The sequence below is a fragment of the Anguilla rostrata genome, chromosome 11, assembly GCF_018555375.3.
Source record: "Anguilla rostrata isolate EN2019 chromosome 11, ASM1855537v3, whole genome shotgun sequence".
NCBI classification, from domain to species: Eukaryota; Metazoa; Chordata; class Actinopteri; order Anguilliformes; family Anguillidae; genus Anguilla; species Anguilla rostrata.
In genome coordinates, this window is record NC_057943.1 from 22,065,587 (window position 1) to 22,089,951 (window position 24,365).

Here is a 24,365-nt window from a genome sequence, read left to right on the forward strand (position 1 = left end):
AACCCTGACAACATCAATTGGTACTATCCCACCAAGACAAGCGCTAACAGCCCAGGGATTGGAACGACTAGCCTTAGAACTGAGCTGAACACCGTGGGCACGCGGGCTACCAGTATTCAGCTCTTAATAAAATAAAGGCTTTCGTCCAAAGAAAGTAATTAAAACAGATGAATACAAATGATGTCAACGCGTCATACTGAACTACAGTCCCTATCAGCCTTTAGTTTTAGGAAGTGACATGTTCGGAACTTCCGCCGGCCTCCATTTTTTCCACAGTCACTCCATTTTTAGAGAATAGGTTGGGTGAAAGGAAGAAAAAGGTGAGTCCCTTATTTGCTCGCTTTTTTGAAATTACACAGACTTTCTAAATATAAAATAGCCTTTCGTGTGCATTAAATATTACATTATTTTGAAATCCACTTCATCCAGAGATGACGGATAATCTAACTCGCTGTAGCATAGGTAGCCTTACCCTTAAATGTACGGTGATAACGAGGCTGGTGGTGGCTTGTACGTAATGGTAGCCAGCTAGCTATCGTCCTTAGCTATTGCTACAAATGAACATGAAACGATTCGATTATTTGAGTTTAATTTTTTGCTTATGTGTTTATAATACTATCGTTTGATTGTGAACTAATTATATCCATCACATATATGAGATACGAGTTTGCGACAATTGTTTTTTGGACCTTGAAAATGCATTATGCTAGCTAGCCTGCTAGCAAGCTTATGTTAACAATATTGCGGCTAACTAGCTATAAAATCGACGAAGTAGTTTGGGTGACGCTATCTAGTTAGTTATCGTTAGCGCGACCGTGTAAGGGCGGACTAGTTCGAACGTCCACCCAAGTGCCGTGACATATTTGTTTGCTAGCCAGCTAAGGACTAGTTTTTGCAGCTAGATATAACACTAGCGAAATGGATTGTAAGCGAATTACAAAATGCAACTATCTTGGTTACTACCTATAGTTTAAAATTATTGAAATTATTGTAAACGGTAAATGTGATAACCTTCAGACTGCATTTTATATGGTTATTATACTATGTATTACGCATCCGCAACAGTACGAGAAATCAAATGCATTGCAATATTGACTTACATCAGTCTCAACATTTCCATCTATTTCTATATGCGGATTAAGTTCAGTTTATTACCGGACTATAGGATCCATTCCTCTGCGATAATTTGTGGTTATTTTAACTGTTTTCTGTCCCGTCTTTACACCCACTTTAACAGCAACCAAGTGTGACTTAATTTAGTGTAATAAAAGCTAGTTAACTTTGGTGATCTGTCATGTTCCATTCCATTGAAAGATCATAAGCGTATTGGTGTCACAAATACAGCGCGTGCACAGTAGAGCTGTGAAGCTGGCTAACTAGTTCGGCTACCTAGTTCTTATTTCTGCCCATTATGTGATTTCTGCGTATTCAATTGTTTGTCTGCGTTTGAAATCAATGTCAATGGTTATTGATACCGAACTTTCGAGGGTACTGCTAATTGGCTGCAAGCTGTAATCAAAATAATTGTAAGTATGCATTTGAGTGTGCCAGATCAATATCAATATGCATGAACATGTGAAACGTTGTGAATCTAGCTTGCCCTAAAACAAAGGTTGTCAAACTCTAGTCCTGGAGGGCTGCAGTGTCTGTAGTTTCAGTCAGCAGCTGGTTAAGGCCTTGAGAACAGTCCCAAAGAAAATCACAACCTTCAGTCCCTCTTATCAAAAAATATAATATTTTTAAACGTCTGGTATGATTTACATATTTGGTGTTGTGCTCTTAAACTGTATAATTTCTTGTTTCTGACAGCGTAAACACCACCTGCAGGTGTTGGTAACTTCCCGGCAGACACTTGATCATGTGGGACGGTCCTCGACCTGGTCCACGAGGAGGTCCACCCTTTCGGTAAGGAACTTCTCAGAAGAAAAAAAAAAAAACGGGATCTTATTAAGAATACAGTCAGTGTGTAGGAATCAGCATGAGTGAGGATTTAGCCATGTTCTGTCAGGGTGTAACAGTGTTTGTTTTTTTTGTAGTGGGGACCCTCGGGGGGAGATGTTTGAAGGCCGAGAATGTCCTACACCAGAATTCAGAGGAAGAGATGGGAAGCCTATGGGCCATAGGCCTCCTGATAGGCCCCCAATGGACATGAGGCGGTTTGACCGTCCCGCCGAAATGAGACCGAGGGAAATGGAACCCTTAGACATACGGGGAAGAGAACCGCCCAGGGACTTCTTCAGGCCAGGGGAGGAGGGCGATGCTGGCATGAGGAGGCGATTTGATATGGAAATGAGAAACAAACTGCAAGGTCCTCCAGACTTTATGGGGCCTGCCAGGCACCCTTTGGACATCGGCGGGAGGGACATGAACCCCAGAGGCTTGAGAGAGCCCAACGATGCATTTATGGGGGGTCGAGAAAGGGAACGATTCCGCATGGACATGCCAGGATTCAACGAGCCTCCCATGGACTCTCGCAGACGGCTTCCCATGGACCTTAGCAATAGAGATGAGGGCTTTAGAGACATGCGTGACAGAGAGCGGCCCCGGATGGGTATGGAAGACATAGACGGATTCAGCATGGACATGCCCCCAAGAGAGAGGGAGATGATGGACTTTGATAGAAGGGGTGGAACCCCGCTGACCCCCAGGGGAAGATTTGAATCCGATGTGGACTTCAGAAACCGTATTCGACCTTCAGGTGAGTTCAGGGAAAGGGAGAGATCTCCCCTGAACTTCAGGGAAAACGACGGGGTTCCGATGGATGCAAGAGGAAGACCCGATGGGCCCCCAGATTTTGTGGCCATGAACAGACCCAAGTTCAGGGGTGGGGAAGGAAACTTCAGAGACATGGAGTTTCAAGAACAAAGGGAGCCGTCTTTGGGTTTCCGAGGCAGAGAAGAGAAGTCTCATTCGGACGAGTGGCATGGCCGGGATATGAGGGACCGAGGGCCCTTCCCGCCGCATATGAAGGGGGCACCCCCATTCCCGAAAGGCCGAGAACGATTTCCCCCGCCCCGGTGCAGGGAAGGTGACCCTAGCTCTGGGGAGGTTGCGGATTTCCCCGGAAGAGAAAGGCAACCCTCAGAATTCCCGGTGGAAAAAGATGGATCCTTTGGCTTTCCACATCCTGGAAGAGAGGGAATGGACACTCATGGCTGGGAGAGGAACCCTCCCCCAGATCACTTTCCCGGTCGAGATGTGCCTCCATTTGGCCGCAGAGGTCCACAGGAGCCCCCCCTCCCACACATGGAGCCTCCTCCATTGAATGTTCCCAACCGAGAGAATGAGGCTAAGCGTTGGCCCAGAGACCCGGACCCCAAACAGAACCAGAACGCACCACCCCGAGGCAGGTCTCCCTTCCTCAGAGGTCCAGATCCTGCCCAGGGGAAGAGCCAGATAGGTCAAGACCACGGGGGCCCAGAGGGTCACCCACCCTTCGGGGAACCAAAGGACATTCTCAGCAAACCAGGACAAGAGGGAGGCAAGGAGGAGTTCCCAGACAACAGCAGCAGTGACTGTAGAGACCAGGACTACAGAGACATTGATTACAGAACAGGCTCAGGTCGCGCCTTTGACTACGAGCGCAGAGATCAGCCAGGAACAGAAAAGCCTTTGAAGGAATCAAAGCCAGTCCCACCCCAGAGGTTCAATGATCCAGCTTCTCAGGTTTGTTACTGAACGTTTTCAATAATCACAGAACATGGTAGCCAATTATAGCAATTTGTGGCAAACTGTATTATGTGAAGTGAAATTGACTCTTGGAGAAAAAGAAATAAACCCAGTACAATACCAAATAAGGTAACAAAGTATGCATTCATTTAAATCATACATTATAATGTTTGTTTTCATTCACAAATTATTTGTATCAAATTTTCTAAGATATTGTACTGAGCCATTAGCTTTCAAATTTCATAGTATTTTTAAAGGAGCAGCATTCGGATTGTTTTGCTTCCTTTTATCTTCTCATATAACAGCTCACAAAGGATCAAGATTACAGGAGTGCTTCTGTGAAGAAGGAGGTCTCAAACACCATCTCCATTACCGGAATTCCCAAAACCGCCACTATGGAACAGGTATGAACGACCCAAGTTTTGCTTATGACATGCATCTCTGTGACTTACTGGAGAACACGCCCTTTTGCTTTTCAGGGAATTTCATTATGCTGACTACATTGCCCTCTGAAACATAAACGTATGTTCCACCTGCATTCTAGGCGATAAAGTGGCTGATTATAATTTTTCTCTTGTAGATCCTGGGTGCTTTTGCAGTCCGTGATGGCGTCCCCATGCAGGGCATGAAAATAAAGAACGTTGTGCCAGGTGAGAGAGCGCTACCGATGAGAAAATGATACGAGCAATGCAATATACAGTCCATTTCGCTGAACAAACCTCGAATCGCACGCTTGCCAACTGCCGATCGTAGAGGGGTCGAATACCAAAACCTTGTCGGCATGACTGTTGCAAGGAACCTGAGACACTAAACCGGGCGTACCTGAAAAGAGCAGCTGCTCTGTCTTTCCCCCTCGTCCAACATCCTCAGATGTGAACTTCCGCAAAACTGCTGTATGTGAAGTGACGATGAGAAAGTTTTCAAAAAACAGCAGTTTATCAACTGTGACTGGAATCGGGATCATACATTTTTAGTGCCAACGAAGACGCACCACAAAGCAGTTGTATACTGTTCTTAAGCCACTTTTCCCTCTGCTTATTGTATTCTCGTCAATGGAGCTGTTATGTTTTTCTGTCCAGCTGAAATCTCAAACCTTTGACAAAATTAGTATGTGTTCGTCATGGTTCATGCAGACTTCTGCATTAGCTTTATCACTGCCTTATAGTTTGGTACTCTTGACATCGGTTTCTTCATCTTTTATAAAGCCATTCGATGGCAGTTTTCTTCATGCTATATGGGCACTCCTTTTCATTTTGAGACCTATATCAGCTACCACATTCTTTTGGCATGTGTGTAGATGCCACCTCTATGAGATACAAGTTGATAGTGCAGCAACAAGTCTCTGCCTTAATCCTTTAGAAATAAAAGAGAAAGTGGGCACTGTCTCCGTGCCATTATTTTTCTGTTCATTCGAGAGGTTCTGCAGGCTTGAATTAACCATTCACTTTTTACAGGCAGCTAGGAATATTTTTTATATCATCATAGCATTATTTATGTAACGTAACATTGACTAAAGCTCCTTTAGTTTCATATATTGAAGAAATATAGGGCTAGCTAATGCAAAAAAGAAAAGAAAAGTAACAGAAGTGAGGCGAATATGCACATTTTCCAGTTACCAGAGTAATGTGACAGTTCATGGCTGTCATACAGTGGAACCACCTTTGATTGAATGTGGATTGCAAGTCCTTAAACCACATGGCAATTTTTAAATATTTTTTTTAATTTGTTTATATTTTGACTTGTTCTTCATTCTTCCATTCAGTTGTGCCATTTGCAACTGACTTAAAAAAACAAAAAAAACAATATAGCGCTATTAATATTAGATAGTTTGAAAAATACTGTAAAAATGAAACGTATAATTATTTAAAATAATTCGGCTTGCATGGTTTAGTTAGATAAAACCGCTAAACCATTAAAACCAGGACAGTTGCCATGCTTGCCAGCCATATTCAGGGTTTATTAACCCTTTAAAGTAGTGCTTCAAAAACTTTGGCAGTGAGGACTAACATATTGTAATGTCCCAGATCAGCCTATTCAAATTAGGTTTGAATCCAGCTTTATCTTGATTAGTTTCAAAGTGTTCATTTCCGAAATTGAACTGTCACTGTAAAAAATATTATATCTACATATTTCCATAGCATCACATTGCCAGTTAAGAAGATACTGCAGAATAAAAACGGTATCATAGAATTTTAAGTCACTTTGAGTGTCTTTTTCAAAGTTTCTGCATAGCTTTTTTTTTATTTGCATGACCGTAATGAGGTTTCGAAACCGGTCGGGCAATCGCCAGTTCCATTCAAAAATTTAAGTGATGTGCATTTCTGTACGCTCTCCGAACTCTATTTGCAGTGGGCTTGATATTGGCATGGGATGTGATCTGGGAAGCGGGCATAGTCACATTGCAGCAATATCCACCACACTGACATGCATGGATAATGGACTATGGGCTTATTGTTTATGGGTTTAGGTGGAAATAGATTGGATGCTGTAGCTATGAAGACTGCTTATTCTTTAGCTGGTGCAAATGCGATGTTTTGTGGCTTTAGCAGGCTTGTGATGTGTCTAATGAAAAAAACGATGTGAGGCCAGTTAGCCTGGTTGACTGAAACAGAAAATCCTAATGTGCTAAGGGGTGGGTGGTTCATCTGGTTTGATCGTTTTCGTTCAGGTCATATTGCCTTCGCCAACCTGTTAAAACGAAGTATACGACTTCTACGCCGATAAACTGTTCTTTCCTCTCATTGTATATGCTGTTCTGTATTTGTTTTTGTTTGTTGTTTTTTTTTTTCATTGAATTTGGCAACTGTTCACTTCACTGGCATTGACTAACACAGATCCATCTGTATTTTAAATGCTGTCCCCAGGTTACAGCTACGATACGGCCTATGTGGAGTTTTTAAACCTCGAGGATGCAGTCCACTTCATGGAGTCCAACCAGGTGGCCCTTCCTCGTCGCTCTACAACTGCTGTCTCGTCGGACAGGAAGACGGCCTGGGCTGGGGGGTGGACTGGTGTGGGAAGGACTGATTGGGAACGGGTTGTTGTTATGTGCCTTTAAGGGCTCACTGGGGAAGGGGTGAAGTCTCATTTTGAGATGCGGGACGTGTAAGCTGTTCATTCTGGTGTCGATGCAAGGCCTGCAGCTCATGCTTTTTCGAAGGGGTTGTGGCATACTGTAGCTCACCTTGTTGAGGCGTTGTACGAGTCAGATCGTTTCTGTTTGGGTGGTTTCGTAAAGGTTTGTGGTTTTTTCTAGGGCGTTCTGCTTCTAATATATAGAGAAACCAGTATTTGGAGTCACCGTTGATGTGCATTCCTGTTCTCCAAAGTACTACTGTTCTCTTCTTTTTGAAACGTGAATTGTTAAAAGCAAATGGAATCATTCTCAAAGACATCTTGAGTACATTGAAAGCATGTGGGATTTATTTTTGAAGTACAGATGAGGTTTGTCTTTTTCTAAATTGGCATGCATACTTTTAAGAGTGAACTTAAGTGTGTCTTGTTAGGGAGCATTGAGGGGCATGCATTAGGATAAGTTAATTAGATGATTACGGTGTGGCAACATATTTAATGTTGTTCATTTGTTTTAAGCCTGAATGTGCAGTGAGCTGTCTTCTCTATGATGAACTGCAGTACGGCTTGTTTGATCTATTGATTAGAATTTGTTCTGCGGAATAAGAGTGACGAGAAATGTTTGCATACACCGAGAGAACCTCAAAGCCTGAGGGTATTGAGGAAAGTTTGATGCTTTATGCTCCGTGTTCATTTGATTTATTCATTGTGTCAGTGTCGTTCAGATAGAAAGATCCTTTCTGATGTTATTTAATTGATAGCCTCATACAGTATGGTGATGGAAATTAGTGCAGCTCAAGAATTTTACTTCCTGATGATGCATATTTGAGAAAGTTATTTGAGTCATGAAGTAAACATTTTAAGAATGCTAAGAAAGAGGGCCTCTTTGTTACAGTAACATTGTACAAAAATGCAAGGAGTGGTAGGGAATTTTGAAGGGCATTGATGATTTTCCTTTTTTTGGAAAATTGTTTGCGCAGCTGTTGATTGGATACTCTGGGAAGCTGTTTGGTTTGAGTACATTTATGTGAACTGTGGATGAACCAGTCTGAATATATGGTTAGCAATCGATATTAGAGACTGGAGAAAGAGTTCATTGAACTATGAGCTTGATAGTAATGGGTTTCATTGCTGTTACTGTTCCCTTGAGCAAGTTGTTCAAGTGTAAAACCAGCTGAAAATCTATATACGAAAGAGTGAAATGTGCAACATTCCCACCCGCGTGAGAGTTTCTGCTGAGAGAGCATGTGAAGTAAAATCAGTCCTTGTACGGGTAAGAAGACCACTTCGGAGCTTGCCCCCGAATAGATGACGGGCAGGGCTCACTTTCCTGCTTCTTCTCAGTACCACCCTCGGGTTCCGTATTTCTCCCAGGTTTTTTTCTTCTAAAAGTGCATTACGGTCACGAGACCAGTCTAGGTTACCTTCCTGGTGGTCTGGTGGCATTACCCTCAAACCATTCAGACTCCAGTCCTCTGCACGGCACACATTGCTTGTTTTGCTTGGATTTTTCTCCATTCCGAAGGGGCATTCGCATGCCCCGCTCCAAAATGTCTTTTGTTTCTCATTCTCCTGATGGCAGCAGCATTCTTGTGTCTTGAGCCCACTGCCAGAGGCGCAAGATGAACTGCTCTTCCTGCTTGAGGAGCTCTCTCATGTTTCATGCAGCAGTTTGATGACTTTCTCCTGGCTTCCCTTGACATGAGCACCTTCGTCCATCTTCTCTTTGGGTGCCAAATTCTTGTCTTTAAAACTATTTGAATCTCTGCTGCCTTCTTCCAAGGAACTCTCCGATCAGGTTCTGTGAATAAGCACTTCAGCTTTTCCCGCCGCTTATTGTCTGTTCCATTGCCGCTATTTCGGTGGCCTTGTATTGCATACGCTCAAATCAAGCTGGAAGCAATTGGGAGCCAACTCACGGTCTCTCAGAATAAAATTACAGTGTGTTCGATTTACTTTTCTGCAATTTGTGGCTTCAGTGGTTTATGTATGGTGGCAAACATAATATACGTTTGGAATCGGATGATATTGTGATTCATTTAAAAAGTTCCGTTTGGCATGTTATGGAAATGCTTTTGGATCAGAGCCTCTGGTGCAAAAAGGAGGTATATGGACTCTTCTGAAAATAACAGGAGCTCATAGGTACGTTATTGAAACAAACACAGTCTCTGTGCTCAGCCTTTGGGTATTTGGTTGATTATGACAAATCGCCACTCTTTGCGTAATAGATTTATTGAGAGCGGATGCATGGCTTTAAAAGGGGTCATTTGTCTCTCTTTCCATGCTGTGGGAACAAGTCCTCATTAATCAGTTGTGGAAAAGTAACACATCTCAATGGGATATAATTTGGGATATATAATGGGAGTTCCCAATGAACTGGTAAAGAATCCTGGTTGTATTTACTGGGGAAATGGTTTTTATATCAGCATCCGAGATCATTTCTGTGCTTTCATTTTAACGTTTCTGGTTTGGTTTCGGGGCGTATGCCTCTCTAAGCATTCGTATTCAAATATGGAATCGCAACACATCAAATGTTGAGGATTTTATCGGGTTATGTTGTTTTCATTATTAGGTGTGTTTAAATGTTACCATTTTTTTTTCCTCCAAAATGATGCGGTTCACCGGTTTCTAGAACACGCCGTGGTTGCCGTGGGGCAGTCTGTTGTGGAGGAAGCAAAAATAAGCTGAATTGCATTCCTTCCTCTTTAATGAGAAAATGAATGGGGAATGGGGATTCAAGATTTTTCATTTTGCCATTATTACATTGTTTTGTTTTCGGATTGTCCTCCTAAATTTTGAGATGGGAAAAAAGTAGACCATGCAGAACCGCGAGTAGTGCTTCATAATCAGATTCAGAATATACTAAAGATTTTTCCTTATCTGGGGTATTTGGCCATCTGCCTAACTGTATGTATAAAGTAAAGTTGCATGTTAGAGTATATGTTTAGTCTGAAATACCGTTTTTAAGATTGAGGCACCAGCTTGCATGCTAGCACGTGCCTTTATATTCGCATAATCCAAATGTTTTTTTGCAAAAAAACTTTTGTCCAAAAATATGCAGTATAAAATTACTTTGGCAATCGAAACAAATAGTCAAGATGGTGTTATTAACCTAATATACCTTTACATTGTTTCATGCTCAGGATACCTCTTGCATTAATTGCAGACCAATCCAAATTGTACAAACTATGTATCCATAGAACTACTTCACAACTCTCAAAGTATGACAGAGTTATGGACTGCTTTTCAATGCAAATTGCTATCATTGCATAACAAATCAAAAAAAAAAAAAAAAGAATGTGCAGAAAGCACATAGTACAAAGTTAAAAGGGCATTGATCATCATTGCTGTTTTGTTCAGGGAATAAGAAAATATCGATTTGAGATACTTTCTCAGATCACATGTAACATATTTAGAGAAGCAATAATTACGATTAGTTTATATCACATACAGAATTTAGAGAAGCGATAATTGAGACTAATTTATATTTCATAACCAACCCAAAAATTATGGGGTGGGGGGAGATGCCTTCAGTCCGGGTAACATTCACCGACACTGTGATCAAAGGCTACCGTTGCCATGGCGATTGCCCGCGTGAACCTCTCCATCGTCACAAAGCAAAGAGGTGCAATCTGTGTGTCACATGTTGAGCCTTTGAGGGATGAACTGAGTGTAAATGACGCTCTTCTTGTTTTTCAGGGGTCCCTGAAGGTTGGCACTAAAACCGCACTGATGAGATACATCCAGCCAGACAGGAACAGCAAAGAGGCTCCTGTAAGTCTGCACTGTCACCATGGTCCCCATCAGGCAAGCCCCGCCCATCTCTCAATATCCCTGCAGGGGAGCCCCGCCCATCTCACAGTCCAAGAGCAGGGGAGCCCCGCCCATCTCACAGTACCCTAGAATGGGAGCGCTGCCAAATCCACACTCTGCCCTCTACCCATCCCAGTTATTACAGAAATAGTTTGTGCATGTCATTTTGAACGTTGCCCATTTTTTTCACTATCAGATAATTTCACATGCGATCTTCCACCAACAGTGATCATCAAATGCCTCTTGTTTACTGGCCAACAGGAGGCGGTGCATAAGGACAACCAGCCCCAGGAGCCCCTGCTGCCCACTCCCGGCACAGCAAAGAAGCAGCCCCCCGAGACAGCCAATCAGGACGGGCACCGGCAGAAGCCGCCTGCTGATTTGCTCCCTCAGGGGGCGTGGCAGCGGAGCTCTAACCTGACACCAGAGGCCTGGCAGCAGCAGATGGACCAGCAGCAGCAGCAACAGCAGCAGCAGGAGGCAGAGTCCTGGGGGGCCAGACACCCTCGGCACCCCCCTCGGCAGATGGACCCCATCTTTAAAGAGAGCAAGAGTGAGTGAGCACCGTAAAAGCCCAAGGCAGTCGGTTTGTCTCAGAGCCTCTTGGGTTCCTAGGTCTGCCTCATTGCACTGCAGTCTTTAAAGGGGTCCAGTTCAGGCATTATTAGGCCCTACATTACATTGAATAGGATGCATTACACTAGGTCCATCAGGGCTGCTTTAATTAAGAAGCATCATTTTCACTTACAAACACCTTTAGAGGGAAAAAACCCTATCAAATACATGAATTGCAGGTGGGCATTAGGTTGTGTTTTTGAATCATGTTCTGCTCTCATGTGCACGCAGCCATGATTATAAAGAACGTGAAGCCCACCACCACAGTGGAGACCATCCTGAAAGCCCTTGACCCCTACGCCTACCTGGACGAGAGAAACGTCCGCCTGGTCAGGGGCAAGCCCATGGGAGCCAAGTGCTTCTGCTTTGTGGACATGGACTCTCATGAGGTGACCACCTGCACTAGCCACATGCCCGCACAGCATATCCAGATTTAACAATTTTTCTTCTGTTAAGTAGTGATAGATTCAGATCAGTCAGCTGGTTAAAATGCTTGCCATCCATTTTTACTTCAACACTGAATTCACTGCTGACAGTAACCTAAGCATGTTTTGCATCTAACTAGCTAACCACCTTCCGTAAAGCAGTATGTAGCTGGCAAGACTACTTGTGTGAGATTCTATCCCTTTCTATTATTTTTTGCTGTTAAAAGTTTAGTTTTGTTGTTTTCCAGCTGTGCCAGCTCTTATGAATATCAGGTTAGGGCATGTATTTCATTATTATATTGCGTTTCTGTAATAACTATAAATTCAAAACTTCAGCTGTGTCATAAGAGCATTTGGGAATCATACGGTAATCAGTTTGTACTGCGTGTGTCGTCTTTCAGCAAGTGGCTCGCCTGGTGGAGATCTTGACCAAGCCCCCACCCCTAATGATTGACGGAGTTCGCGTTTACGTAGAAATCGCCAAGCCACTGAAAAATCAGAAGTGAGTAAAACGCTTGATCCTCTTACTTGTGAGTGTTATTGAACTTTATATCTGGTTGGGTGAGGCTACTGAAAATGAATACATATGAATGTGCTTACACACCCTAATGTGCAAAAAGCTAGTGTACGTTAATCTAATGTACATTAGCTTTTTGTGACATTAAATGGTTGTGTTTCAGATAGCGAGTATTGCTAAAAACTGAACCATTTTTGTTGCAGTTACAGGAGAGAGTTTGATCAATCCAACACCTCTCTCCTGGGGTATCCCCCTGATGCTGGAATGATGGAGGTAGGTTCCTCCCTTCGGCTGAGTTCCCACAGCCCTTAAAAATCTGGCCATGAGAAGTGCTCAAATACCTGATTTCCAAAAGCTGCAAGCCCAGTAAAAAAAGCACTTTACTCTGAGCTGAACTTGTCCTTTCTTGCTGTTGCACTTGCACGACTTGCAGGAGCAGCCTACTATCAGGACTTAAAGTATCAATGTGCTGATTATTCTGCTGTAACTAATTGGACAGCTCACTACATTAAAGTCATTATTTACTGGAGAGCGAATTGTGTACCTTTGTAATTATTTTTAAAGTTATGTTCCTCAGAATGTATTTCCACCTTGCAGGCTCAGATGAGCCCTGAGCACTACACTGAAAGTCAATTATATTAAAGCAGATGCTTGTCTTCAAAACATCTTGTAAAATTCACGGCGAGCATAAATCAGGTGATTTAAAATGATTGCATACCTGCTTGGTTTCTTGGTTTTAAGCCACGCTAGTTTTAGCACTTTAAGTGTATGAAGGGTGAATTTTATTAGAATGCGAAATGCAGGCTAAATGTTTGCAGTGCCAGATGCTAACAGAGCCTCATCCTCCCTCTGCAGCAGTACTACCCCCAGCCTGCTCCAGCACTGCTGCCATCTCCAGCTGTAATTCAAGGTAGGTGCTCTGGTTCTAGATGTGTTCACAGCAGTTGGTGTTTTTTTAAAATCCCTTGAAGGCACTTGTTAAAATAGTTTTATTAACCAGACTATCCAGTACATAGATGCATGTTGCATGTTACTAGAGTATATGTAGCTTTTTGTTTTCAGAACAGAATGTTTGTAATTATTGTTTTCTCTCTGTCTGTTCAGGGGATCCAGTGCTACCTGTCATCAGAGATCCCATTGTGTCTTCTGAGCCCCAGCTGAACTCTAACGTGACTCAGGTAAGCCGTCCGTCAGCCCAGGAAGGGTCATTTATCCCATGTCAGCGCTAACGTTGTTGCAACAGGGTACACCTTTCTTTATTTGTCATCAAAATCAGTAAAAGCTGTGACACGCCGCTTGGCCTCGCTGTATTTCAGGGTGTTCCGTACGCAGAGCCCTCTGCCATCGATCACTCCTTCCAGGCCCCTGACGCTCAGGTGTCCATGGCGACGCCCGCACTGGCAGCGACAGCAGAAGGCACCGACACCTATAACTACGGTGAGTGGCATTCTGGGAATGTTGGCAGTGCTGTGGGACTGTGATATACTGCTGCCTTGTCACCCCTAACAAATGCTTTGCTAACTTCTCTAGCTACGGAGACTCCTGATATGTCGACTTACCTGTACGATGCCACGTCTGGGTTCTACTACGACCCCCAGACCACCCTGTACTATGACCCCAGCTCAAGGGTGAGTGCTTGCACAAGATCAGTTTTTTTTTCTTTCTTTCTTTCTTTCCCAGTAATGAAAAGGCACGAGGACAATGGCAAACTAGGTTCATAAAATACATGATTTTTCAGGGTTCATTTTTATTTATTTATTTTTTGTGGTCACATACTCACAGTTTCTCATTTTGTGTGTCTTGTATTTGTCTTTGCATGTGTGTGTGTGTGTGTGTGTGTCTGTGTTTGTGTCGGTGCATGTGCACGCTCGTGCTTGGACGCGCGCAGTATTTCTACAACGCTCAGACACAGCAGTACCTGTACTGGGACACTGGGACAAAGGTCTACATCCCGGTGCCGGGGTACACCACGGACACCCTGCCCCCCGCGGCCAACGCCGCCGTGCCCGTGGCAGGGGCCCCGCCCCCCGAAGCGCAGACCCCGGAGGGGCCGCTGGACGGGAAGAAGGTCACGGACCCAGGGCAGGAGAAGAAAGAAGAGGAGGAGGCTGCGGCTCGCCCGGAGAAGAAAGAGAAAGAGAAGGAGAAAGAGGAGAAACCAAGGAGCCTGGCAGCATTCAAGGTAGAAACTTTTCAGCCTTTTCACTCAAAAATATATTCTCTTGGTACAAAAGTAGAAAAGTGGTTGTGAAGCATAGCTATGAACTTGGCCTTGAAATGCACAGCCTACAGTGTCTTCCTTTCGGCCAGCTATGTCTGCATCGTGAGCTGGCAAGCTAAGGAATTTTTTTAAGCATTTGTCGCATATCTTAGCATGGTATCATTTTATCACACCAAGAGATCTGAGGCTTAAAATAACAATTGCACCCTCTGGTGGTTTGTGAATAGCACGTTCAGAATGGGGAGGTGAGCAAACTTGTAAGAAATGCCTTTCTGTGTGAATTTGCTCTGGAATATACAGCAGAGGCAGTGTTCTACATTCATCATTATGAGAATGTTCACAGTGTAGGAGTTCACACTCAACCTGTATTGAAGATGCTGGCAGTAAGGGAAAAAAATGGAATTCAAGTTATTCTTGTTACAATTCACTAAACTGACTGAAGCAGAAAGCTGAGCATGGTTTTTTTAGCATAACAGGATCAGATGCATGTTCAGAAGTGACCTTTGCTTCTCATTTCAGTGTGCATGAAACAGTAGTGTGGGTATTTAATGAAAGCCATTGACTAACAGATCATGAAGGACATGGAGCGCTGGGCCAAAATCCAGAACCGGCAGAAGGACAGCGTCCGCGCCCCGTCCCCGGTTCTGAAGATACCCGGAGCTCCTGAGGACAGGAAGTCCTCCAAGGCCGCCGACGCAGCCTTCGCCATCTTCGAGAGGAAGGTGAGCAGGGCGTTCTCTGACACGCTGGGGTATGAAGATGAGAGTTCTCTGACTCACAGTTGCAGTGCTGTGAAAAAGTATTTGCCCCTTGTATGATTTCCTGTATTATTACGTACATGGTTTCAGATCAAAATAGTTTTAAAATGTGATATTAGACAAAGGGAGACTGAGTATACCAAAAACACAAAATAATAAAAAAATTTTGATTAAAAAAATGATCAAACACCCATATCCCCCATGTGAAAACCTAATTGCTCCCTTAGTTACTCAATCAGCCAATTGAGCTAATTGAAAATTAGATTCAACTGATTGAACGTAGCCTTTGAATCTAAACCTCTCTCCATATTCACTATTCGTTTTGGATTCTTATCCAGGGCATAGGTGGGGATGACCTCTTCAAGAAGCCCATGGCACCACCAAAAAAAGAGGAGAAGGGCTTAAAGGTAAGCCCCTGATCTTGAACACTGAAGGTGGCTCCTCGGTGTAGTGCCTGTGCCTCATTATCTATTCCGAAAACCCTAAATGGAGAAACCTTTTATGCCAAAATACATTTGAAAAGGGCATTTGACACAGCAGCAGGCATGCCTGCGCACAGTTGGCCCCTACATCATGCCCTTGTTCTGGAAGCGTGACTCACGTCCTCGATCTCCCTCTCCCGCACAGCGTCCTATGGGCTCCCTGGGCCTGCTTGCGGCAGACTACGGGGCCGGCAGCGACGAGGAAGAGGAGGAGAAGCATGAAGCCCCGCGGGTGGTGAAGCCCCAGCCGGAGGAGAAGGAGGACAAGCTGACGGACTGGAAGAAGATGGCCTGCCTGCTGTGCCGCAGGCAGTTCCCCAACAAGGACGCGCTGGTGCGCCACCAGCAGCTCTCCGATCTGCACAAGGTACTGCTGCCCAAAGGCTCTCAGCTGCCTTTTACATGTCTGCATTACCTCGTGAAAGAGACTGTAGCCCCCCTAGTGGAGGAACAGTATAGCAGGAGAGCAGGCTTCCCATCTCTACAAATTCATTATCATCTGGCACAGATTCTTCACTGTTGCCTTTTTTCTCTCCAAAATTAAATAGAAAGCCTTTAAGCTTTGGGCTTTGTTTCAGATGGGGTGGCATGAAATAAAAAGAAGTTGCGTGAAAAGAGAATCTGACTTTGTTGTTTTTGATTTGGTAGCAAAACATGGAGATCCACTTGAAAATAAAGAGATCCAAGAAAGAACTGGAAGCGTTGGAGAACCAGGAGAAACAGGTGAGGTGCATTTCCTTTTCCCACAATCCTCTAACTCGTGGTCATTGAGTACACTTGAGAGCCATGTCCTTCTCATGTTTTCAGTGTTTTGTTCATATTTCTAAGATCAACATGGCCTTATATGGTAACTTCATATTTTCGTCCATCTTTTCTTCATCCAGCTGAGCTCCAGGGAGACCAGAGACTCCAGCGGCTCTCCAGAAGTCAAGAGGAAGAAATACCAGAACTCCTGGTCAAATGCTCCCAGGTCCGTTCAGCTTATTTTTTTTTAATTGCATAATTATGAGTACATCATGAGTTTTTTTTTTTTTTTTTTTTTTTACAGTTTACTTGAATTTAAATAAGATTGTACTATGACGGCACTATTCCATGTAATTGCTGGTTTAGTTGCCAGAGATTGACCAGCCTGAAATGTAACTCAGATGTGGGTCCAGTTGAGGCCTTGTGCAGCACACTGCTGAAAATAGCTTTCGCAGGATGTTTTCTCTCTGCTATAGTGGGAGGTCATTCTTCATCAGAAGACCTGTGCTGAATGCAGCCCACCCAGCTGGCAGTCTGACAGATATAGTGCCTAATTATTTTGGTTAAATTTCGCAATTTAGGTTGAAGATTTGTTCATTACTGTTGCAGGCCAGCTTTGATAAAACAATATTTTTTCCCTTGTACATGCATATCAGTTAATGTTTTTGTTACAGGCGTGTCACATGATCAGAAATAAAATCGTAAACTGAAGAGTTAAAGTATTGGATACTGTAGATTTGAGACAGACCTTTTTTGTGTGTGAGAGAACATAGCATGTTTCACTGTTACTGTCAGCTTTACCATGTTTGCGGTATATCTGGCTACAACTGTCATGTCTGCAGGTGTGAAGGGCTGTAATTCTCAGGTTTCTGCATGATTGTGCTTGTGTGTGGGAGTCTTTGCCAAGCCTCATCTTTATCTGTGTTTCCCGGTTGCCTCCACACACTCAGAGATATGCACAAGACTTCAGAGCGGCCTGGACTGGGTGCAGAGCCAGTGGAGGTAAGGCTGCAATAGGCTGTCGTCGGAGTTAAAGACTGAATCGGTTTCTCTCGGCCAGGAATTCATCCCCCTCTCTCTTCTGTTCTTCAGAGGAAGAAGAAGGAGCCTGTCGTCTGGAACCACGCCACATACAAGCAGGCCGTGCGCAAGGCCATGTTCGCCCGCTTCAAGGAGCTGGAGTGACCTCACGTCCTGTCCAGCACATTCGAGGGCGGGGCTTTGGGGATTGTGTACGCATGTCGAAATCTTTCACTTGTCATTGGGGTCTGAAACGTCCTGCTCGACGCGGCCTGTCGCTCTCGCTCCAGTTCATTCCAGGACTCCTCCCCTAAGTCCCCTCAGCCGCACTGATCTCTCACCGGGAGGGGCCACAGCCCCGGGAGCAGGGCCCCCGATCAGCGACCAGTGCGGCCACGGGGGGAGATGGGCGTGGTTTGGAACGGTTCACCTCCCGTGGGGGGGTGCCACGCGTAACCGCAAAACAGCGGGGCCCGTCCGGGTCAGGGGCGGGCCCCTCAGCAGCCGCCTCCATGACGTCTCGAGAGCCGCCGCTTCCGCGCCTGACTCACACCGTGGCACAGGAGGACCCAGAGATCCTCTACTCCTGGACTCGACCAGTGGCAGGTGGAGCAGTCCACAGGCCCCTCCGCAACTCAACCACTGCCTTCAGCTCCGATTAATGTGTTAGGAATACAGGTGTAGTGTAGCGTACAGTGGAGTCCTCACGTGTTTGTGATGTGGCTGAAGTTTAGTATTGTGAGGTTTACCCTGCAGCCCGACTGTACCAGGCCCACTGTTTCTGCCTCCTGGGCCAACATCTGGCTTCTGCAGCACAAAATGTTTTTTGTTTTTTTTCTTTCTTGTTATTTTAACTAAATTGAATTTTTACATTGAATCATTTTTTCCTGGACATGTAATGTACTCTATATTATGTGTACACTTTTTTTAGTAAAAAAAGAAAAAAATCAAAGTTGGTTCTCAAGTCTTTTTTATACATTGTATACAAAGTTACCTGATGTTCGCAATGATTTTATTCTTCTTAATAGCATAGAATATACATTTCATTCGCTATTATAAAGCTGGAAATGTGGAATGCAATGTACAAAAACCCTGAGAAGTGCAAAAATGATGCTTCTTACTAAGGAAATGCTGAGTCTAGATAACGACTCCTCTATTCCTCATTCTGCATACAGAAACCTGCATAAGTGGAAAATTCTTAGCTAAGCCAGTGTCCTTTAAGCATTTTGATTATTATACTGAAACACTCTCTATTATGATTGTCTTTTTTATTAGATTGTGAAATTGATAGGAACCGTTTATTTAAATTTTTACAGTTGAAATTCAATATTGAACCATAAAGATTGTATGTTTTGGGATTCCTTGTATATCGTAATATTTTGTATACAGTCGTACATTTTTCAAAGACCAAACCTACTGATTTACTTGTAATATCTTGATCATTTCACTATTTGCAGTAATACAATTGCACTGTAACATCGGCAAAAGGCGTTGGCATTGCTGGACATTGAAAAATGTGAGAGAAACCTGGAGCCTTGGTGGATATTTCTAAGAGGTTACCTTTTCTGTAGGAAGATATTTTGCAGTGATTCTTATTGGTGCTAATGGCTGTGAATGAATGAAAGTAGAGGAACTGCTTGCACACTTAATGCTCATCTTGTTGCATTTTGGGGGTGGTTATAAGTCAAATTCACTTTCTAACCACCAGGTGGAAGCAAAGTTCTATGTTTGTTGGATTTTATTATTTATTTATTTTTTAAAGTAGGGGACATTTCTATTGCAGTTCATGCTCTGGTGGTATTTGGCTGTAAAATAAATTGGAATGGATCTAGCATTGTAAGCAGCTGTAAAACATTAACATTACACCATCATGTGTAATGAGTTGAAGTGTCCTAGTGTTCAACATCTGTGAAATATGATACAATAATTGTTTTGCTGGATGTTTAAAGTTATTAGTGAGTGGCTTGTTAATTTATGCAAGGACTCTATTTTTCATCATGGCAGAATCTCAGGAGGACTAAAATGATTATATGCCCTTGCAAAAAAGCGCAAATATTCAGTTATCTGATAAACTACTTATGGCATTAACACATTCTACAGCTTCTGTAATTTAAAAAAGCAAATGTATGTATTTGGAACCCTTGTTTCAAAGCTAAAATTACAAATTAATACCATGAATATCTTACCAAGGTTCTGCCTTAGGGATGGCTGCATGTTCTTTTTAGACTCAAAATGGGTTTTTCAAGATGGGTTTCAAATTGTGAAGCCAGAATGCATGCTAGACGGCATTTTAAACCACTTCTAAGTGTCATGTGCAATCATGCACGTCTGCCAGTCAGTAAATCCATCCCTGCCACCTGAGAGACAATGCAGTATTTAGTCCATTTTCTGTATATAACATTTTAACAGTTCATCTTTCCCAAAAATTTGAAGCAGCAACTGCCATTCACTTGGTTCAAAGATACTTCGCTTCCCCCCCCCCCCCCTCTGCAGATGAAATATGTCCACTCCATTTACCCTGCTGCGGTCCAGTCACTTTACCACACCGCAAGCGACAAAACGTTCTGCAGAAGAACTATTGTGGATTAGGGCAGAGGTAGATTTCTTGGACAATTGGCAACCTGTGTGAATGGTGAAACACTATTGCAGCTGTATCTTGAGGAATCATGGGAAACTTAAACCCAGCCCACCACAGTGCTATAACTCATGTCCTGCTGCTGCAGCCTTCCTGACACTGATGGTGATGCAGTAACTAGTGATGCCTGGGCTATAGAGCCTTGGCAGCACTCATGGTGAGTATTTTTACTGACTGAAGCCCTTGGGAACCCAACAAATGAGCTACTTCAGGAAATGGATATACAAAAAAACTTTTCATGGCTGTATGGGGCTTCAATAAGGTGAGTGATTGGGTTATTGTGAAGAGCAGGAGACGCCTTTTCTGAGCACCTGCAATGGTCTTATGCACTGTTGCTCCAGGGGCTAAATTGTCTTGGGTTGTTAAGGTCTTTTTTTAAAAGCTGTTTGTTTCCTACCTGCAGAATTGTGGTGTTTGTGTTTATTTATATTTGCGTTTTTTTTTTCCGTCTTGCGTGCATGGCAGGTGTCAAGGTGGATCCACCCTTCCCAGGAGAATGAACTACCCCCCTGACGTTCTGTAAACAGAGGATTACCTTGGTTTAGGCTTCTTTACAGCCCTTTTCTGAGAGTACAAGAAAAGAAGGAATCTGAAAGAACTCCAGCGAATGCAGTCTAATAAAGACCTCACATGGATCTCCTAAGGTACCATAAAGCCAATGAGGAATGGAGAAATCCTCTCATCTTGAATCTTTGTCTTTGGTCTGGAGGCAGGAGGGTAAGCGTCCGCTTCAGACAGGCCTTCACTCTTTACTCCGACCCCTGTCCCTGATTATTTGCAACCCTGGCCTCTCCTGACAGGCAGAACCGACCCAGGACAGCGTTTGATTGGAGAGTGACTAATCTGCTGTCCTCTCATCTGCGGGCAGATGGTCTATAATTCCACGTCACGTAACACCACTGTCGTTTCATCAGCATTGCCGTCCTCATCGAGTAGAACCTGGGGTGTTTATTTTTTCTATATGCGGTTTTTAGACTGAAACCTGCCTTTTCACCACCTCTGTTGATAAGGCCTGTTTAACCTGGATGTTTAGTTGTACTGGCTTGACAGACAGGTCCCTTCTGTAGTGCGGTGTGTTTATGGGGCAGTTTGTTTACCTTATGGTTTAAACATACTTGCAGGTTGAGTATTCCTGTGGCTTTCTTCCCATGTTATATTAGCCACTTGTTGAACTCTGTTCACCCCCAAAGGTCAACCTCTAGTAAGCAGTGAGTCGGAAAGCTTGAAGTCATGCATAGAAACTGTCTAGCTTGTTAGCTATAAATGTGAGTTTATGAACTACCTTACTAAGATTTGCAAGACAATTTATGGAATGGGTGGAACTTTTTTGTTGTTCCTACATTATGACAGGTGTGGACTTAATTGTAAGATTATCACTATTGCAATAATATAGGACCCAATATTTTGGGCTTGAAAATAGAATATTTTGGTGAAATATGGGGAAAATGCATAGTAAAATAATTACATTTTATGTCGCATTCAGCACTCCACATGGTATAGCTGAAACTCTCTTCTGTTTCTCTCTTTCTCCTGTCAGACAAAATCATAGCTTCAATTTCAATGACCTTAGGCACGCAACAACATTCAGAGGAGTTGGTTACCCCTTGGCCAGACCAACTACCTGTCTGGTCCTTGGGAGTGAAGAGCTTGTGTCACTTCAGAACTGAAAAGACAGTAAGTACCTCCATTATGTAAGAAAATTATGTCTGTGTTCATAATTGTGAACAAATGCTATGAATTAGCTGTTTATTGGAAATATAACGTTGATGCACAAGCTGCTTTGGAGTTATATGAAGTGTCTTTTCATGCTTTACACCACAAATCCCTAGTCACTCCTATACCAGCTTAACACATATAAGGTCATTTTAAGGTCATCAGAAGCTTTTTAAACTATTTAAAATGTCCTTTATAGCACCAAAATATATATATATATATATATGTATAATATACATTATCTCACAACATGTATTCCAATGTAGGCACTGAGTTTATTTTGGATTTGGTTAAGTTATGTCCATCAGCATGAACACATCCCACTATAGTTCATTAAGTCCACCACACTAAGAACCAGCAGGCACTTGGTCACAGTCACTGTGTAATGGAGCGTCACAATTCAAGTGGGAGGCAGCTGGGTCGCGCACTTCCCTGACAAATGGCCTCGGTGCCACAGGAACACAGGCTGGGTGTAAATCATTCTCCACCAGCAGTGTCACAACCCTCCTGTCCTCTGATAATGAGAAACCCCATTCACCTCATCATGTGCAGCATTACGAGACTGTTTATCCCGCACAGTTCACTTGATGTATGGTATGGTATCAACTCGTAAGCCAGCCCACCTGGGAAATTTGTTTTTATTTTCAAAAGCTCACCTCTGTTACTTTTCTATTTAATAGTTTAATGTGTGCGTGGACAGAAATTAACGTTGCATTATGGTACATTTGTTTTGGAGACGTTCATAACCTGCTAAATTAATTAACCTGAGACAAGTAATTGATTACTTTTTCTTAGATAAGAAAGTATACTCAGAGGATAAATTTCAATCAGAGCTGTCTTCGGCATTACGTAGCCTAGCTTCACTGCCATTAAAGAAGACAGCAATGTCAAGTGTGGTTGAACCTTGTCAATTACAGTTTTCATTAAGTGAGCTTTAGAGTTAAATGTTATGACTTATTTTTTTTAACTTGTTCTAATAGTCAATATTAATAATTAGTTAGACAATGCACATACCCAGTAAGAGCAGTGTGCAGAGGGAAACATACACTTTAAATGTCTGTTTAAAGCCATCAGAAAAATGTTTAGTAATTTTCTTAGTGACCATCATGATATCACATTAAACAAAATAATCTGCTTTGCTCCTATTTCTTTATTTTAATTTTAAATTTTCTTCTGAGAAAGAAGAGAGAGAAGAGGTCTGAGAAATCTGTGCATTCTGATTGGCTGTGTCAAGGAGTTGGTCGTATGATAAGATTAAGAAGGGCATACATTGCTGCTCCTCAGTGAATGTTCTGTGAGTTGTATTAGCATGACCCTGGACAGTATCAAGCTACACTAGAGCTCTGAAACATGGCGTGCTCCTTGTGAGTGAATGGATGACTAGACTCTTAAACCCCATAATAAACCCCAGGATATAGCACAATGTTATGGTTTCTTTCAGTCCCATGTGACAAATTGCTACCTCTGCCTTTATTGTAAGACTAAGCTGTAAGGTAATAGCTATAAACTATGGTCCCGTATTCCCAGCAAATGATCTCCCCGTGTCTCAAATGTGTCCTCTTGGGGAGAAAGGCTTTTAAATTTATGAACTGTTGGCAGTCAGGATCTTTTGAGTTAATGTACTAAAAACAGAGCTTCATTGTTTTACTGTCACACCATGGGGTCGCCCATCTTTTTCATGGGCTCTCCTGCGTCTTGGCAGCATTGCTCTTCCTTTTTTTCTGTCACTATCTTTCTCCCAAGATTTTTAATACGTTTTTCTTTTTAAATCTATACGTTCAGTATGCATAAAAATAAGCTTAATTAGAAAGAAGATGTGAGAACCCCCAGCCACTTAGTGTTGTTTCTAAGCGCAACAAAGCATGGCTACACATTTTGTCCAGCAACCCTCCAGTGCAGTAACACTGGAGACTCTGAGCTGGGAAAGAGACATGGCTGTTAGGAGAAGGCAGATACAGCATGAGCCTGAGCGAAAGCCACTGTCCATCGGGGAGTTTTACTCCAGGGCCAGACTGTGGCTGCAGAATCTCCACAGGTATACACACCTCAGTTATGCAGGCCACAATGGGGCATTTTCACACTTTACACTTTTAATATGAGAGGTCAGAGCCTATCTGTCAATGGCTGGGTATCTTTCTCCTTCCTTCCCACCTACATGCATACCAGACTTAATGGCACTGGACACCACCGTTCATGTCAACAGGACTGCAGATTCAGACTGTGGGGCTGGCACGCATGGCAGAGCTGTCCAATCTCCTGTGCACATGAGGACAGGGGATCAGAGCTGGCATCTACAGCAGGTGCTCTCTTTCATCTCCTATTATTGCTACCTGTGCCAGCAGCATAATTGAGCCATGGTACTGCTGAACAGGTGGGCGCCCCGAGAACAGAGGTTTCACTGAGCCTGTGGAGAGCCCGTCTGCATGGTAGGCACTGAGTTCAGACAAACCTTGGCACAGTCACGGTCGAGAGGCCTGCTCTGCCCACCCAAACCAAGCTGAACATTCATTAAGGAATGCAGGCAGAAAATATATAACGTGCAAGGGGGCTTCCTTCAGCATGATGTCTTTTGTGTCCATCATTACCTGTTGCTTTTTGAGGGGCCAAGAGGGCACAGTGTAAGCAGCTGGATAGACAGAGGGTTGCAGGTTAATTTAAAACAGTGCCAGACTATTTTATCC

At 43.3% G+C, this 24,365-nt stretch overlaps 1 protein-coding gene across 1 annotated transcript; it reads left to right on the forward strand.

Moving 5' to 3' along the window:
• The first annotated feature begins 166 nt into the window (after positions 1 to 166).
• On the forward strand, positions 167 to 18,288 carry rbm6 (RNA binding motif protein 6). Its single transcript, XM_064298760.1, has 23 exons — positions 167 to 320; positions 1,810 to 1,905; positions 2,037 to 3,666; positions 3,975 to 4,073; positions 4,250 to 4,319; positions 6,534 to 6,607; positions 10,441 to 10,515; positions 10,816 to 11,107; positions 11,401 to 11,558; positions 11,996 to 12,096; positions 12,315 to 12,384; positions 12,967 to 13,021; positions 13,216 to 13,289; positions 13,428 to 13,548; positions 13,642 to 13,739; positions 14,000 to 14,293; positions 14,902 to 15,054; positions 15,429 to 15,497; positions 15,718 to 15,939; positions 16,221 to 16,295; positions 16,457 to 16,542; positions 17,267 to 17,318; positions 17,409 to 18,288. The coding sequence occupies exons 2-23, from the start codon at positions 1,859 to 1,861 to the stop codon at positions 17,499 to 17,501; spliced, it is 4,008 nt and encodes a 1,335-aa protein (XP_064154830.1). The 5' UTR covers positions 167 to 320; positions 1,810 to 1,858; the 3' UTR covers positions 17,502 to 18,288.
• Positions 18,289 to 24,365: the final 6,077 nt, after the last annotated feature.